The sequence below is a fragment of the Glycine soja genome, chromosome 7 (assembly GCF_004193775.1).
Source record: "Glycine soja cultivar W05 chromosome 7, ASM419377v2, whole genome shotgun sequence".
NCBI lineage: Eukaryota > Viridiplantae > Streptophyta > Magnoliopsida > Fabales > Fabaceae > Glycine > Glycine soja.
Genome location: NC_041008.1, coordinates 38,994,396 through 39,014,251, shown reverse-complemented (window position 1 = coordinate 39,014,251; position 19,856 = coordinate 38,994,396). Strand labels below are relative to the sequence as shown.

The window sequence follows — 19,856 nt, the reverse complement described above, 5'->3', positions numbered from 1 at the left end:
ATCTTACCACCATAATAACACTAAATCTTGTTGACTATGTGCTAGCTTAGCATGTCATCATCTCTCTATAAAAGTCCTCCTTCCCATGTCTTTATCACATTCATTTGCTCATCTTTTTTTCACTACAAAGATAATTGTTATTGTGTCATTAGTATTATATCATAATGGCACCGACTACAAGAGGAAGAACAAGAGTAGCAATGAGGTACCTTATCAAGAAGTCATGAGAAAGAGATGGGAAAATATGGTGTCTATATCCGACACCCTGGAAAGAAGATACTCGTGTGGCTTGGTAGCTTTGACTCTGCCATAGAAGTGGCCAAAGCCTATGATGCCGCCGCCATCAAGTTTTGTGGCTTTGACAAGGCCAAAACCAACTTTTCGATCCCCCAAAACCACAACAACAATGTGGTGATTCAAACCCCCACCACCATGGATTCCTTAACAACAAACTTCACAAGTCATAACCAAGGTCAATTTGGTTCTAGTTCCTAGCCTCCTTCGCACCTACTGTGCATTATCGACGAGTGAGGAGAAGGCCATAGGAAAAATACGTTGTTGAGATTAAAAAAAAAGCCTAACAAGAAGACATGCGTGTGGCTTGGTACCTTTGACTTCGCCATAGAAGCTGCTAAAGCCTATGACGCTGCCGCCATCAAGTTTTGTGACCCTGACAAGGCCAGAACCAACTTTCCTATCCCCAAAATTCACAAAAACAATATGGTGATTCAAACCCCAACCACCATCAATTCCTCAACAACCACAACAAACCCTTCCTCATCCATGTCATTGCCCATCCATGTCAATTGCTCGACTAGTCATAACCAAGGTCACTCTGGATGTAGTTCCTCCTCAACATTCATTGTTGTCGAGGCTGGAAAAAAGCTTGATGTGGATCTTAACTACCCTCCTCCCCCAAGAAATCCCTTGAATCGAGAACAATGTTAATAATGTGCCTTCCTTGTCTTTTTTATGTTTATTTCATGTTTCGTGTTTGAGTGTTTTGTTGCTCATAGGGTTGTTTTATGGCTAGTGATTATATCGAGTGAAAAGTGTATGGTGTTTAATGAATCTTATACTTATATAGTGTTTAATCTTTTCATTCTTACAGGATGTGAAATTTCACATCATATTTGTATTATAACAATTTCCTCTGAAGTGAGTCTCTTTCATATGATAACCTCCCCCTTGAGCCACACAATAGATCCTCAAACCTAAGATCCACCGCTGTCATCTTACTCATTTGAACCGGTCACCAAGTCGAATCATCGACTCTGATATTAATTGTTATGCATCGAGGGGGGTAAACCAAGAAGATTTATACAAATGAGTCATGAGTAACCACATAAATAAACTTGACACTACACTTTAACCCAAAATCTTAAAGTTCATATTTATGGATCTTGCCTACACTTATATGGTATTTAACTTTCTTATTTCTACACGAGAGACTTCATATCACACTTGTATTCCAATAATATTGTAATATTGAAATAGCATAAGAAAGAGCGTTCTAATTCTTAATTATATATTATAAGAATACATTACCTTAATCCTTAGTTTTTTAATTTTTCACTTTGATTCTCAACTTTATAAGAGATAATTTACTTTAATCTTTTTATTGTAAAATACCAATATAAATTGAAGTTGAAAAAGACTAAATAAGTTTTTCCGGACTTAAATATTTAAAAGAGGATTTTGTAAAATTAACAAAATAATGTTTTATATATATTCTTAAAAATTAAATTAAAATTTTATTAAATTTAAAATCCAAGAAAAAAACTCCTTTCTTAACTAAAGTGTTAGTAAGAGACTATTAACTGTCACGAATTCACTATTAATTTTGGGGCAAATCTCATTTTTAGTCCTTAAAAAATGTAACATGGATCCTTGAAATTTAGGAAATTTTAAATAATTTTAAAAAAATGTATCATTGGGAGGTTGAGTGATTAATGTGTACATTTAAATATTTATGTAACAGCAAAAAGTAGTTATTAATCATTTTGCTAGCTTATCAATTACTGGGTCAAATTTTTGTCATTTTTTCTAGTTTCATCCCTGCATGGAAACACAAACAAAACCATACCAGTGAGAGTTTTGCATCAAAACCCTCATGATTCAACCCAAGGAAAAAAAAAAGGAGAAATGAAAGGAACAAATAAATTAAAAGAGGAAGAAAGACAGCTTACCCACTCCAAGTTAAATAAAAAAAAAGCTCTAGGAAAGGGGAAAATAAGCTTTCTACGATGTAGAAGGTTAAGCCCCCAGCTCAAGAGAGGAGAGGATGCTTGGAGAAGAAAAGAGAAGTGAAGGAAAATGAAGAGAGGAGAGGAGGTTTTGTCTAAGGTGTGTTTAGGCTTCTCCTAGCCTGCCATGATTTCTACTAACCGCACCTCTTCTACCCACTAAAAGTCCACCCTCAAGGCCCAACATTCATATAGGCCCACTAACAACACTAAAGTATATAAAGATTCATCCTATTTTATTGATTAACTCATTGACTAGCGTACATCTAAATTTAATTCTTCTTGCAGTATTAATCAAACACTTAACATACATTATGAAAAAATCATAATGTTACAAGATTCTTTACAATTTGAGTGAAAAGTGATTGAAAAGTCAATCCAAACATACATATTCGTCCAAACCTAATAAGCCAGTAAATTAATAAAACCAAGTGAAAAGAAGATCTCTAGGTGTTTGACAAAATCCATAATTTGTCTCCTGGAAATTATTAACATTGTTCCTTTAACGCAAATTGAACTTTTAGGCTAATGATTTTCAAAAAGATTGTGACTGCTAGCCAAAAGCTATATGCAAATATATTTAGTTTGGGCCAAAACCACATAACTGAATTCAAACTTCACCCAACAAATTATGTAGAAACAGCCTTTTGTTTTCCCAAGTTACAATGATAAGAGGAGAAAGGAGGGAAGGAAAGATGTGAGTTTGACATGAGCACAGGATAATGGTGAGCCTTGTTTCAAGGACTCCTTACTACACTAAAACACTTTGATCAAATTCATTCTGCTGTTTTATTCGTATATTTGTGTATTTACAAGGATAATGAGTTGTATCGTAATTGAATTGATTTTCCACTATAACAACTTTTATATTCCCTACTAACAACTTATAACAACATTTGGCATTTTCCTAAGACATACTATTGCTAGTGCTTCTTGCATACCACTACATGAAATCATCTAGATAAGATGAGTAGTGGTCCTCTTGGGCCTACTGCTGCTTCTTCCTATCAGAGTTTCTTAATAACAAATACTAATAATTAACTATTAATATTTGTCCATAAAAAACATTTTGTTTCTCAAGTATCTTTTTCTAATTTTTGAAATCACAATGTATTCATTTAATGTATCTAAACAGTTTCCAACATCAAAGATACATTCAAAACATCAAATTCATTCAAAAAAATCATAGCTATACTTCATCAAGCACCATACATCTAAGATTGCACATTCAAGCTCAAAACCTCAAAACTCATCAAGAACACCATTTCATGATTCAAAAGCATTTACAAGATCATCACAGTTCATCATTAATTCTATAGAAATACAAAAGACCAAGTGAGCTCCCATTACCTTGTTGGGTTTCAAGCCTTTGAAATTTTGAGAAGGAAGAGAAGAAAGGAACCCTTTTGAGCCAAAGGAGTGAGTTTTGCCTTAACGCACTAACGACTCAAACTATAGAGTACAAAACAACCAAAACAAAATCCCAACTTAGATTCTTGAGTCCAAAGTCTCTCTTTAGCCAACTCATGGAAGAGGAAGATGAAATAGAAAAAAGAAGTAAACTTAACCACGATGATGGTCTTCAAAGCCTACGGAGGTGAGGAGGAGCAACTCACTTGTAAGGAGGGTAGGGTTGTGTTTAGAGATTATGAGACTTAAGACCAAATTTACTTCAAATTTTAATTTAATATACTTTGTTAATTTTTTTTTAAAAAAAATTATTGTGATTTCATATTTTAAATATTATTTAAATTTCAAATTGACTTTCAATTAAATATTTAAATTAATCTATGTAGACAAAATATCAACATGAAATGAAATTTTAGTTAAATGTGTAATTTTATAATCAATATTTTTTTACCAAAATATCTTTTTTATATATATATATCAATCATAGACTCACTCATTAAATATAAATTTTGCAATAATTTTGATAGATTTTTTTAGGTAAAGGAGATGTTGAATCTAAAATAGATATAAAATAATTTTCTTTTAACTCTTTGAAATAAAATTAAAATTTTACTTAAATGATTTACCATAATTATTACATTCATAACTTCAGATGTAGTCTTATTAATAAAAAATAATTACAAACAATAAATCATATTTTAACAAAATTTACCACTTAATAATTTAAATTGACAAAAAATATTAAAAATGTAATAAAAAAATAAAACCCTTGGGAGCCTAAGACAAAGACCTCATTGGTCTTATGGTCTCCATGGCCTTAGAGAGGGGCAAGACCTCCCTTAGAGAGGATGATGAGAGGCAAGGAGGAGAAATGAGGGAAGATTTAGATAGAAAGTATATGATCAAATTTTTTCAGATTATTCTCACCATCCGATATATGGAGTGTCTAGCCTTGGTTTGTTTAATGTATTAGCATAACTATGTATTAACATATATAGTGCAATTTTTTCTGGCATTGGTTTGTCATTTCGTCTTCAAATTTTACTTGGAAAGTAAGATAGACAAATTGTTTTGTTCTATTGTATCATTTTATTTTGTTTGAGATGACTTTGGACAAAAAGAACATCTGAATTTCGGGAAATTAATTTAGTGCATTTTTTTAATTGATTCATCTGCTGTTGATTCTCATAAACTTGTTAAATTTTGGTGCCAATAAAATGGGTCTTTACTATCATCAATAATTAAAGGTGAGCAAAGGCTTTACCGTCAATAATAATAATAATAATAATAATAATAATAATAATAATAATAATAATAATAATAATAATAATAATAATAATAGTAATAATAAAAGAGGTCAATAAAGACTTGAAGTTGTATTTGCATATTAAAAAAAGTTAACTTTTTGGATCGATTATAAAAAACAACCGATATAAAAACTAACATTTTAGATTAGGTATAAAAAAAAGATTTAAATTTTTTTTTAGATTACTTACAATAAAAAAAAAACGATCTAAAAAGTTGTTTTTAAAATTTGTTTTTATTTTATGTGCAAAGTTATGACTTTTAGGGGTTTTGTGGTTACCATTAATACAAGTTAAAAAAAAATGGTCAGTGGCGGATTAAGTCACCTTTCTCTCTCACAGACACATTTTACAAGGAAAAAAGTGAGTTCAACGTACAACTTTATCCTTCTAAGCATTATTTGTCACTAATAATCTATTTGATTTTGTGAAAAATAAAAAAGACTACTATATTTTTAATAGGAGCTAAAACTCATATTAATTGCTAATATTGGTTGAGAATTTTTAAAATAGTATCCTACGTAATGATTCAACACAAAACTTTAATTAAGTAGTTAATTTATTTTTAACTATTAATAAAGTTGAGTGTCAATTATTAGCCAGTGATGAATTATATGTATCTAAATCAGTGTTTAGTCATGGTCCAATTCTATAATCCAAAGCAAGCAAGAGTTGGAGTTCTTACTTCTTAATATGATAATAAAAATTAGTCCAATTATTTACACTATTATTATGATTTTTTATGATTTATTCATTAGTCAAATTATTCTATTCACGAGGAAAAATATTAAATATTTATGTTTCAATACAATTGCAAATCCTATAAGGATTTTTTTACACTTTATTTTTTACATTTTGAGATAATGTATGATTCGCATGCTAATTACTATCACTTAGTAAAAAAATTGCCAGATCATTATATAAAGAAAAATATTCATATAAATTAATAACTAAATAATATACAAAAATATATATAAGAACCCGTGCAAACACAGGGTACCATACTAGTTACTAGAATAAAAATGATCAATCTACTTGGTCTTCTAGACTACAATCCCACCCTGTTGAACTGTTATAGACCAAAACATCGTACATTTTTCAGCCAATATAATCATTAGCCACAAAGCAACCCTATGAGTAACAAAACACTCAAACACTTAAATTGGGAACATGAAATAAACATAAAAATATTGCAAGCAAGGCACATTATTAACATTGTTTCCAATTCAAGGAATTTCTTTGGGAGGATCGAGGGTGGTTAAGATCCACATCAAACTTTTTTTAAGCCTCTACAATGAATGCAGATGAACTAGAACTAGAGTGACGACCTTTGTTATTACTAGTCGAGCATGTGACATGATTGGAAAATGACATGGGTGAGGGAGAGTTTGTTGTTGTTGTTGAGGAATTGGTGGTATGGAGAGGGTTTGAATCACTACATTGTTGTTTTGGTTTTTGGGGATAGGAAAGTTAATTAGTTATGGCCTTGTCAGGGCCACGAAACTTGATGGCCGCGACATCCCAAGCTTTGGCGGCTTCTATGGCAGAGTCAAAGGTACCAAGCCACGTACGTGTCTTCTTGTTAGGGTTTCTGATCTCAGCCACATCTTTTCCCCATCGCCTTTTCCTCACTCCTCGATAATGTACCTCGTTGCCACTCTCGTTCTTTGTTTCACTTGTAATCGGTACCATAATGATATAACACTAATGAGACAATAAAAATTCTCTTTGTAGTGAAAAAAGATGAGAAAATGAATGTAACAAAGACATGAGAGGGAAAACTTGTTATAAAGAGAGATGATGGCATGCTAGGCTAGCACACAGTCAACAAGATAAAGTGTTATTAAGATATTCAAAAGGATGTAGTGTTATTATTTTCTATATATGTGCCTCACCCTTATCAATATTTATTTGACTAATGTTATTCTTTTATTAGCCCTTTTAATAAAAATATTAGATGAAACATTTAACATAGTTTATTAGATCGATCTTTGTAATATAAGTGATGATGAGATTAGACATTGAATTGAAAATGAATTCTTTTGGTTCTTGTGAAAAAAGATTTTTTTGTTTTGTTTTGAATATTTTCTATATAGTCATATCTTGGGTTCTTGTTCTCGGGTTGGAATTTTTAACATGTAGTTACATTAAATATCATAAAAGATAGTTTTGTCATCAATAATAAATTTATTCTATTCAAATAAAATTATCTTTAATTGAGAATACATGTGATCTAAACAAAAAAACACATCATATCTTATATTTTATTCATAACTTATTTGAAAAAAATTTAAAATATGAAATCTCTTTTGACTTTTTCTTTATTTGAAACTCAATAGTTAATTTTTTAAAAGAGAATGAATTGAAAAGAAAAAAAATTTATTACTCTTGAAACAAATTTAAGTTTTAGTAAGCTATAATATGAACTTAGTTGCCTTAACATTTTTTCTATAGTAAATTCATGTGATTGTGGAATATTTTTAACAAAATTTCTAAAATGAAATGTTGAAATTGTTTTATTATAAAAATTTAAGTTTAAGATCAATTATGTTACAAGATAGCAATTAAATAAATTAGCATAAAATGAAATGTTGAAATTGTTTTATTATAAAAATTTAATCAATAAATTAATTTGTAGTTCAAATTTTTAGAAAAAAATAAATAAACTTGATGAATAATATCAAAATAAGACTCAAGTAATTTTAAAATTAACGAGTCTTTGAAAAGTCTTTATTTTTATAATTATTTTATTTTATTCTTAAGAATTATTTAATTTGTAATTAATGCATTCTATTCTTAATATTAAATATTTAATTCTAAAAGAATAAATAATTAATAAGTCTATAAAAATTTGTATTTAATGAACACTTATTGAATATTCTTTTATAATTTATTTCTTTATTGTACATTTTTCCATAATATATCTATACATTTTATTTCATTGTATTATCTTTTCTATTAAATATAAATTTTAATTTTTATACATAAATATAAATTTGATTTAACTAACCAAGAATAATTGAATATTGTGAGAAATTATAATTATAAATATAAACCATTTGATCATATTTGAATGGTCAAAATTAAAAAATAAATCTACATAACTTTTTTAAAATGGTAACTTTTTATGATTTTTTTCTTAAATTGTTGTTTTTAAATGGTTTAGATTTTTCAAATATATAATAAGTAGTTTATTTTTATTTTTTTAATATAATTAATTTTATAGTCATGCTTATAAATGTTAAAATACTGATTAAAGAATATTTAATATTTTTAAATTTTAATTAGCAAGAATATTGAATTTTTATGTTTCTAAAATTTTGTTTTTATTTAATACTTTGTATTTTAATTTTCCTAACAAGTTTACTGTATAAGGCTAATTACTAACAAATCTTTTAATTTTTTGAACAGGTGTTATTTAATAAGATTCAAGAATTCCAAATTCACTTAACTTTTTTAATAATTATGTTTATTAATAAATAATAATATTAAACATTTTTTTACTGAATATGTTAATTAATTTTATTTATTTTCTCATTTAATAATTTTTAATTTAAATAGAATATATAACAAAATAAAATTAGCATTTATTATTCACAACGACCACTTAAAAGTGTATTAAATATTTTCAAGCTTTCAAATTGTTATTTTTATGTAATTTTTACTATTTTAATATTTTGAAGTTTTTAAATTATAAATTTGTTAACAAAACCAGTTTTTTTTATTTCCTTAACGACTCTAAAGTCAAACTTCATAAAGAAAGGAACTCTTTAATAAATAAAAATATATTTATTACATTAAACATGTTAAATCATTGACAACTACAACGATGTTGATTTGTTCAAACTTCAAAGAACTTATTCATATATATAAATCAAACTGATGGAAATGCTCCTTCTGAGGGTTAAAAAGCCATGGAAGACATTCTTCTCATTCAAGAAAACATCTAATATAAGGGTGAATAGTTCTCCAATGAATAGAGGGATTAAGGCAAAACAATCAAAAGGGTCACATGGAAGCGATCATGTGTCCAAACCATGCGCTGAAAAAGTATGCAAAAAAAGAAAATGCACAACTAAGATAGTTAATCAAGCAGAACCAGTATTCTGTGCTTTGGAGAAAAAAGGAAAAGCTGTTTGTGAGGATGCAGAAATGGACCCAGACATTCAGCATTTAATAGAAACATTATTCTGGGAGATTGATAACTGTCCTCCAAAACTAACAGGGGAAATAACTCTTTGAAGCAAGATCACCACCCAAAAAGTTGTGAAGTGCTTAAAGAGTTGAAGATCTTTGCTCATATCTTCCAATAGTGCATTTATTGGAAAGACATATATAGTGTGTTCATTTTGTTTGGGAGTAATTTTATCCATTTGGTACTATAGTTTGTTGAAATGGGATGATAAAACATATTGTGCTAGCATGTATGTTACTTTATTATTTTGCTTAAAAAAACATCATAAATCGTGTAATTGTTTAATAATGAATAAAAATAATAAATGTTATTGTATTGTTTAACTTGTGCTGATAAAATTATTTAAATATATTTTTAGTCGCTAGGGTTTGTAGTTTTAATTCTTATAATTTTTTTAACTTATACGTGGAGTTCAATTTTTTTTCTGTTAACCCTCGCCAGTAAAAAAAATTATGATTGTTGATGTAGCTAATGGTTGTTGGTATTGGCAAGTGTCATTTTAACAAATGATGATGCGAGCAAGTGCCATGTCAAATCTGCAGGACTGAAAGTATAAAAAAAAAATCAAAAGATTAAAAATAAAATAATGACATATTTGTTAGACAAAAAAAAATATTTAAATATTATATTAAGACAAACTAAATACTTAAATACATAATATATCTATCTAAAAAGCTTTAATATGGTATTAGCATTTATGGGTGGAAACAAGTTAGTCTTCTTTGATTGACTTAAATTTGTCTTGCCTCTTAATTACAATGGTTTAATACATAACCGTGGTTGGGCTTCAAAGATAGAAGATTTTGAACCCCAAGTAAATTAATGGGAGTTTTAAAACAATGGTAGATCGAGGATAATGCATTTAACGAGGGTTTAAATACCTATAAGGCTAAAACTTTTTAGCATCGGTCCAGCTAGTAATCGATGTAAAATAAAATTGATGTATTGCCTTAGTTCTATTAGTAACTAGTGTAAAAAAAACCTTGTTTAAATTGATTCAATAACCAATGTAAAAATTAAGTCTCCACTTTCTGCATCACCTGAATGTGTAACGCCTCAATAATTGATATATTACGTCAGTTTTTAAATTGATGTGAAATATCTAATGTGTTGTAATGGTGATTTCTTCTTCTTCTCTATTTTCTCATCCTATAGCACTGTTTAAGATGGTGTGCCTACTGTTTCTTTGGGATGCATTGTAAAGTTGTATTTGGGTTAAGCATTCCATTGTACAGATGATCAGTACGATAACATTTGTCTTATAAAAAAATCAACATTTTCATGTTTTTTATAGAAAATTTACTATTTAATCATAAATCATCTTTTAAGAAAAATTTATTAATTTTTATAATAATTACATTAAAAAATATATCTGATACGACTTTTTATTAATTGAAAATGTAAAATAATTTACATTGGCAATGTATACAAAATAAGCTCTTTCTATAAATTTAATTTTTATTGATTCAGTCATTTATATATTATTTTAATTATTTATATTAAACATTTTATTTATATATATTTCAAAAAAAATTGTGTTAATGTGCATATTAAAGACTAACAAAGATTGTTGGTAATTTGACTAATTTGTATAAGATGTTAAGTTTAAATATTACTGTCACTATTGTTGTATACAAGAAAAAATAGATATATTAATGAGATAATCAATTTTTACTTGTTTTTTTTTTAAAATAAGAGCTTTTAATACAGTGGTTAATTTCGGAATAAAACTATTCACGGTTATTAAATGATGAAAGAGTAAGTTTGACTGTATAGAAGTAAAAAAGTATGACTATATTACATTATAATATTGGATATCCCAAATGATTACTCCATCTCTTCAAAAAAAAAAAAAATATATATATATATATATATATATATATATATATATATATATATATATGATACATGTTTATATATCTATATATATATATTTATTAATAAAACAAAATTTTCTTGAGACACATATGACACCTTATTAAAAAAATTTCCTTTAAAACTTCTCTTTCTTTCTCTTTTTTATATATTGTTTATCTTTTTCCTCTTTCATATATAATTTTAATTATAAAACAAAAATCATTACCATTCTATTAACAAAAAATCTCTATTATTATTATTATTATTATTATTATTATTATTATTATTATATATCATTTATGTACTTTATTAAATATTTCGTTTTGTGTAATATTATATTTAACATATATGTTCATATTTTTTTCTGATGAATAGCTATCATGTTGATATTTAAAAGATAGTTTATATTACATTAAAAATATTATATAGTTAACAAATGTAAAAAAAAAAAGAAAAAAATATTTTTTTTATCTATTATATATTATTATATCAAACAAATAGAAAAAAATGGTCTTTTATAAAACACATGTCACAATTTAATAAAACATTTACTGCTCAATTTTCTTTTATTTCCTCTCTAACTTTTTTTCATTTGCTTTTCTTTTTTTAGATTTTTTTCTTCTATTTTCTAAAAAAGCACAACTCCTACCAACTCCTTTTCACTTTTTTCCCTATCTCTTATTATTATTACATATGTAAAAATATATTTATAATTTATAGCATTATTATGATATTACATACTATTATTTATGTACTATATTAAATATTTTTTTGTAATATTATATTATAATTTTTTATTTTTAAATAATATGAATCAATATTTTTATTGATCTATTATATATATATATATATATATATATATATATATATATATATATAATTTTTTTTCTTAAAATACATAAGGTACATGTAACTCTCTTCTAATTTTTTGTTCCAAAACTTTTTTCTCTTTTTATTTTTTTTTATCTTTTTTCCTCTTTCATGTTTATACTTAGATTAAAAATATATTATTTTAAAGTAATAGTCATTTTTAGTGGAAGGATGAGGATGGAATGGATATATCCAACCTTAAACAATAATATTTTTACTTTATAAATCAATTAGCTAAATCTATTTTTACTTAAAAAATTTATAAAATGTGTTTTAAATAGAAATTGTATAAAAAAATCAAAATAATTTCATAAAAAAAATTGTTGATTAATATTTATATTATAAGGTTCAGACTTTTATACTAAAAATTATTTTAAATCTAATTTAAAATATCTATAAATATATTGTTATAAAGTAATAACAATTTTTAGTAGATAAGGATGGAGACATAATGAATATACCTAATAAATGGGAATGAGGGTGAATACAAAATTTTATCTCCAACCGAGATCAAAGATGAGATGGGGATGAGAACGGGATGGAACATATGCATCATTGTCCTATCCTCTTGTTATGTTTATTTACAATCATTACTTATATTTTTTTTATGTTAAATAATTATAGATTTTGCTGTGTTTAAAACACTTTTCACTCTTTTAACTATTTTATTTTTTATTTTTTTATTTTATTGAGTGAGAATGGGGACAAGAACGACATACCTTTCCCCAGCCAGCTTACTCTATTGCCATATTTATTCATAATGCTCACTTATATATTTTTTGATTTAAAAAAATTATAAATTTTAATAAGATTAAAATACTTAGTCTTTTAAGTATTTTATATTTTTGGTTTTAATTTTGTTTTTTAAATTAAAAGAAAAATGTTATGGATCAATGGACTAAAAGAACATGTTTTTTAGTATGCATATTTGCATCCAAAGGTTTTCCTCTTATTGTTTTGTTCTTAATGACCCAAAAATTATAGTTTAGATTTTTGTAAATAATATACTCATCACATAAATATTGATTCTTTTAATAAGAACGGCCTTATATAATTAAATTGGATATATATTATATTATTATATTTATTTCTTATAAGATGTACAAAAACAATTGAGTCGTCCGTGCAGAAACACGTGTATCATGCTAGTTAATAAATAAAAAATAGAATATACTATATATATAGATATATAAACACACACTATATATATTTATTATTTTATGAGCATTATAAATAATTTAATATTTTTACTAATAAATTAGATTATAAGAAATGTTAGTGACAATTCTCATTTAACGATTTTTTCCATTAATTTACAACACTCATCAAAATTGGTAATTATCGTTAAATTTCAACTAATCATATAAGAGCATTAACTGTTGTCTAAAATTATTAACATGTTAATGAAAAAAATTAGGATGTACTTATTTTTTCTTGTTTACCTTTTTCATTATATTTTTTTCTTCTTAATTCCAGTAAAAAAAAAAATCTTCTCACATCAGAACACATATATTAATTAAAGAAATTTATTACCCAAACCCAACAAAAAATATTAAATGTTTCCTATAATATTTTTATTATAAAATTGTATTAAAAAATCTTATAAAAAAAGATATATCATTAATTGATTTTGTTGTAAAAAGAAAGAGAGGTGTGTGTGGCACATCATAGTGTAAAATACAAACTTCTGTTGTGAAGTTAACTGAAAATTATTGATTGGCCGTGTAAACTGGAAATGTATAACCATTAAATATTTGTTTACTAATATTAATTTAAAATTTAAAATAAATCATACATATCTTACATTCTTTAGTTATAAAAAAAAGTTAATACACATATTTTATTTATTATCAAAATCTTATAGTCACGCTTGACCAGATTATTTAACTAGGCGTTTATTCAAGATTATGAAAATTTAATTTTATATTATTGTGAAGTTAATTGTTTACTGTTGTGAAGTTAATTTTAATTGTTAATTAATTACATGTTTTTATTTATTTATTTAATTTTAATTATTATTCAAATTTTCAGTTAATAATTTGATAATATAAAACTATTTAAAAATATGAATACATTGGTTCTTTTTTTCTCAAACTACACCTTCTTTTTTCTATCTTTTTCCAAATTACATATATTTTTGGAAAATTTCTCAATATATACTATTTTCATGTTACATTGGGAATACCGACCACAGGTTTTTTTTTAATTATTTGTATGTTTAAATTTTTATTTTAATTTAAATTATTAAAATAATATAAATATTATATTATATAAATATATTTTTAATTTATTTTAAAAACAATTTTTAATAAGAAAATAATATTATTAAATATAATTACTTATCTTGTATTATTTAATTTATATAAGACATTTTGTAGGTGAATATTTCTTTTAATCTAAATTTTGTATAATAATATATTTACTTTATTAAAAAGATTAAAACTTTTAATATTATTAAAATAATAAATAATTTAATATTATTAAAATAATATTTTGTTATTAAAAATTAACAAAAAAAATAGAAAAAAATGAAATTTGCCAACAACATGATCATAACAGAAATAATTGTCTCAATATGCCTTTATCTTAAGTTTTATCTTACCCAAATGTAATTATTTAAATATTTTATTTATAATGTAATATATTGTTCTTCTATAAATAAATTGTTAAACAAAAAGTATTATCATTTTTTAAAAAATCTAATGACATAAATAAACAAATTATATTTAGTAACATAATAATATTAAAAGTTTTAATTTTTTTACTAAAACAAATATATTATTAGACAAAATTCAGATTTTAAAAAATGTTCCCCTAAACAATAAAAGGATAAGTAATTATATTTAATAATATTATTTTCTTATTAAAAAGGTTATTTTAATAAAAAAGTATCTTTAAAATCAATTAAAAATCTATTTATATAATATAATATTTATATTATTTTAATAATTTAAATAAAAATAAAAATTTAAACATACAAATTAATTAAAGAAAAGCCGGTAAGAAAGTCGAGGTGATCAAACCCAATTTCCCAATACAGCATGAAAATTGAGTGTATCCAGAAATTTTCCAAAAATATATGTAATTTGAGAAAAGATGAGAGAGAAAGTGTAATTTGGGAAAAAAAAACCAATACATTGACTATTTTCTCTTAAAGAAAAGTTAATTGATTACTATTGTGAAGTTAATTTTCTTACACAAAAAGGGTATATATTTTTTTAATTTCAACAATTACTCGCCTAATATTGGATTTATATACATATATATATATATATATATATATATATATATATAGATAACATTGGATTGATATTTGTGATTGGGTGTACTTGTCTTATAGTATAGGCTCTAGCTTCCAAGATGATCAGATACTATAGTCTATAACACTCTAGCTGTCTAGCACTTTAGCATGCATGGCAAGTCTCTCCTTTAAATTAAAATGTTTAATTGATTTGTTTGACAGCTAAAATATTTAATTGATATAGTCTTATTTTAAATATATGGTCTTTAATAAATGCCATTTAAAAACCATTTTAATCTTAACAAAAAACCAAAAAGAGAAGAAGCGAAAGAGGGAGGATTGAGGAAGGAGAGACTTTATATACGGAGGTAACAGGGCACTGTAGAATTGCGCGTTTGAGGTTGTTGTGCAAAGGTTGTCGTCGTTGGTTGTGTTGTGTTGTGTGGGTTTATAAGAGAGTGAGTTTCACATGGGGAGGGTTTTTGTTCTTGAATTGGATGGCAGATCTTACGGATGCAAATTCTGCAACACCCCTCTTGCCCTCGCTGATCACATTCTCTCTCGGGTATGCTTCTTCTCTTCAAATTCAATTTTGAATACTTGTGAAAAAATATTATAAAAAAAGTTTTTTTCTTCTGATGATTGATGTTTGTTATGAGCATGAACTCTTTCTGAAGTGAAGAATTCGATTGGTGAGAGATTGAATTTTTACTACTTTTAATTATCAATCGGAACCTGGAGGAGCCCGTTAATTGATAGTGAGGAAAGTTAGTATTTTTTTTGTTTTGTGTGTGTGGATTATTGATTGGAAGTAACTGGGTTGCAATCAGTTTCTGGAAACAGAATCCATTGTGCAGTGCCACTTTCTGATAAATTAGAGCGTTAGTAATTAGCTGATTTTCTTTGTTTCCATTAAGATTAAGATGATGTGTACAATTGGAGAAGGATGATTTTGAGTCTATGAATTGAGGCAAGCGCATAGTATTCATGGTTCTGGTATTTGCTGTTTGAAAAGGGCTAAATGATATATGGGATGATTCTAGGTTGGAAATTGGGGCAAATGTTTATTTCATGAGTACAATCAATTAACGGTTTTTGTCATCAAAGGGATTAGCTGTGGGTGAAAATTCAGCCAGGGACAGTAATCTTATGAGTTAATTTTAATCTGTAAAGAACCTTATGCTAGCTAACATTGGATTGCGTAGGTAATGATGAAAAAGACAACTTTTCTCATAGGTAAATACATAAATCTTTTAGGGACTAATTGGGGTTAATGAAGTGCTGCATTTTTGAAACTGGAATAACTTTATTGAGAGAACAATAGAAGTTTACTCTAGGGGAAAAAAGTTAAATATCGAGGTAGAACATGTTCAGCTCACAGCTCCACTGTAAATTCTTCTGATCAGAGGGAATCCATGGATTTGGAAATGATTGAATGAACAAGTGTACTCTGTATGCTTTTCTGTAAGACAAATGTCCCTTCTTTTAGAACCTGTGGCCTGTTGAAGGATGTACATGGAGACCAGGAGGGTTTTTTTCACTTATTTCAATGCAACAGACCAAAGAAATGACTTAGATTAGGAGATTTTTTTTTTTTTTTTTAAATAAACACTCAATCCACAAGAAAAGTTGCTAGTGTGAAATGTAAGACTGCTTTTGAGTCACTTGCCATTTTGTTTTGTCACACTTCTACTACTCCACTTCCATAGTGTGTGTGAAATTGGGAGCTCTCATTTAAAATGAAGGTCTCCTAATATCAACATAGCTTTTATGAGTGAGATAATGTTGATTAGAATTAGTTTATTTTGCTAGCATTTGCTTGTGGCTTAGGGTTTAGGCCTTAGGGTACTAGAAATGAGAATATTAAAATGAATGTGCGGTCATATAAGAAATGATAGAATATATGAAATGACTATGTACAAGAAAAGATTGGTGTAACAATCATTGAGGAAAAGATGATAGAAAATCGGTTAAGGTACTTTGGACATGTACAATGAAGGCCACAAGAGGCGCCAATTAGAAGAGTAGATTGTATGATTTTTAGTTTGGGGAAAAGAAGAAGGAGACCAAAAAGGACATTGGTGGAAATCATCAAAGGAGATCTAAGGCTTAATATTATCTCTGAAACTTTGGTCTTTAACTGTGCCAAATGACATCATGTGATCTATGTAGCTGACCTCACCTAGTGGAATAAGACTTTGTTGTTGATGTTTTATTGTGGCTATACATGATTCATAGATTGAATTTTTGCTAAGGTTTTGCAATTGAAGATGCATAGCATTGTAAATGTGCTTTTTATCCTGAACTTAAATGTAAATAGTAGACAATGGTTCAATATCTGTGATTGCTGTTGCTTTGTAAAGGAAATTGAATTATTTCATATCTTGAGACTTTTGGTACATTTAGTCTTCTTCCACATAAATTCTTGTAATATAATTTGACTGCATAATGAGGATCCTAGTTACTGCTAATTCTTTCACATTTGTGTTGTAAGCTAACTTTCTGCTTGCTACATTTATAATGGTATACTATAGAACAAGTTGTAAATATCCAAATTCATAAAATAAGTTCTACAATCAAATTTAGTCTTGTCCTATATAATTGTCATGTATTGCTGCTACTTATTCCACTGTTGAAAATGTACCTACTTCCTTGTGTACGAGTCTTTCCATCTTCCCTAGCAATTTGACTCTAGTTTGTTTTTCTGTGATGATCAGAACTTCAACTGCAGTCAAGGGAGAGCATACCTTTTCAGCAAAGTGTAAGTTGTTTGAAATGTTTTTCTGTTCCTTCCTTGAATTTTCAGGTTATTATTGTACTTTCACATCAATCTTCTATATTTTTCAGTATTTTGTTATGGATGATTTTGGTGGTCCTCCCCACCTTCAGGGTCCTTCCCCCACCCTCAGGTTATTCCTCTATTGGTTTGGGGAATTGGATTGAAGCACTATGGTTTTATTAATGATGTGAAAAGAATTAGGATTTTCTTCTGACTCGCATAATTATTTAATTAGCACCTTTCTTTCATCTATCAACACCTTACATTGAACCTTTGTTACTAACTATTTCCTGCGTCCTTGTTTGTTAACTTTTGGCCTCTAATAGGGTGAACGTAACGCTTGGGCCTCAGGTGGACAGAATGATGATATCTGGACTGCACACCGTTGAAGACATATTTTGTTGCAGCTGTGGACAACCTCTTGGATGGAAATATGTGAGTTTTACCTTTGCACCTGTAGTTTCGTTTCTTGTCATACTTTATACAGGAGGGTTTTCTGCAACATCATTAATTTGTGGTAGGGTGAGTCTTGAAAGTTAAAACTAGCAATGAAGTTGATTAAATATGTGAGCACATTAGAAATTTAAAATCCAATACTTTTATATGTCTATAACCCCATGAGTACAAATGTATAATGAATCTTATCCATAAAACATATTAAACACTTAAATTTACCCTATTTCAAGCTTCCAACGATTTTATTGCTAATAAATGAACAATCAGATGAGAAATTTATATCTTACCTATCTATTGTGTATATAATCCATTTATGATCTACCATGAAAAAAGTAAGCTTCATTTAGAGGGATGATTTATCTTTTTAACTGTATAAAGTGTTGTTTTATATCCTAGGAGAAGGTGGTTGAAATAGATGCTTTCCCATTAAACTTTGTTTTTGTTTAATGTATTCCTGTTTGGAATTAAATTAGATATCATGGAAAGAGAATCCCAAAGTATTTAAACATTTGATTCCATTAGGAAAGATGTTGCTTCTGGATTTATTTAGAAGGATTATCTATTTAATTATTAAAGCACCCATGGTAACATCATACACATACATGCAAGCACTTGTTAATTAAGTCTTTCTTTGTTCCTGCATCAAGAATTTGTTCTTACCAACATATATATCAGAATAACGTTTTTATGAGCTCAAAACAGTTTGAAGTAATAACAACAAGTTTGGATTCATTCAGGTTCTGACACATGAAAAGAATGAAATATACAAAGAAGGGAAGTTTGTGCTTGAGAGGTATAGTGTTAAATGTTAAAATGTGGTTTTGAATTTGATCATATTCATGTCAAGCTAAGTAAAATTTAATTGCTGTTGATGCTTGTAACAGGTGGACGATAGTTGACAATGAAGAGGAGGAATTGAATTCTGATGCACAAGCTGGCTCTCTAACTGGCTCTCAATCTGGCTCAAGTGACACAGAAAACGCCTAGCAAGTGGCTTCTTTTTCATGAATTTGAAGTATTGTAGCTAGCAATTATATTATAGTATTGTACCTTAGTATTTTAGGTTGCAAATATATTATACCTTTAGTAGATCAAGATACAATTTCACATAGAAACTCCTTAGAGCAACTCAAGTTTAGCTCATTTGCAGCATTTATAAATCTTAAATCTTGTCATAGCGTACCGAATCTTGCAATATATTTATGGAGGGCATATAATTCATCATATTTTATGAGTCGAAAGTCTTTACTTTGCTTGATCTCTATAATTCAGATGTATGTGGAGAGTTAGATTACTGTTCAAGAAATAAGTTTGCAATTACAATTTCGCAGTAAAGTTTCACTTCTAACGCTCTTATATTAAAATCCATCTCACTTGGTGTATATTCTCTTTCTATATAAAAGGAGATGATCGAATTACATTAATATAACTTATATCAATTATTACATTGTCAAGAACTTTCCATAGTTGATTAGTTTTATCTTAAAAGTCATATATG

The 19,856-nt window shown here is 27.1% G+C and overlaps 2 protein-coding genes across 2 annotated transcripts; both read left to right on the top strand.

The window, feature by feature from the left end:
* The first annotated feature begins 234 nt into the window (after positions 1–234).
* Positions 235–948, top strand: LOC114420670 (ethylene-responsive transcription factor 11-like). The gene is made up of 2 exons (XM_028386506.1): positions 235–472; positions 626–948. Exons 1-2 carry the CDS (start codon positions 235–237, stop codon positions 946–948), a joined length of 561 nt encoding a protein of 186 aa, XP_028242307.1.
* Positions 949–15,405: 14,457 nt separating this feature from the next.
* LOC114419569 (protein yippee-like At5g53940) lies at positions 15,406–19,592 on the top strand. The gene is made up of 5 exons (XM_028385282.1): positions 15,406–15,688; positions 17,841–17,884; positions 18,229–18,337; positions 19,096–19,151; positions 19,243–19,592. Exons 1-5 carry the CDS (start codon positions 15,593–15,595, stop codon positions 19,343–19,345), a joined length of 408 nt encoding a protein of 135 aa, XP_028241083.1. The 5' UTR covers positions 15,406–15,592; the 3' UTR covers positions 19,346–19,592.
* Positions 19,593–19,856: the final 264 nt, after the last annotated feature.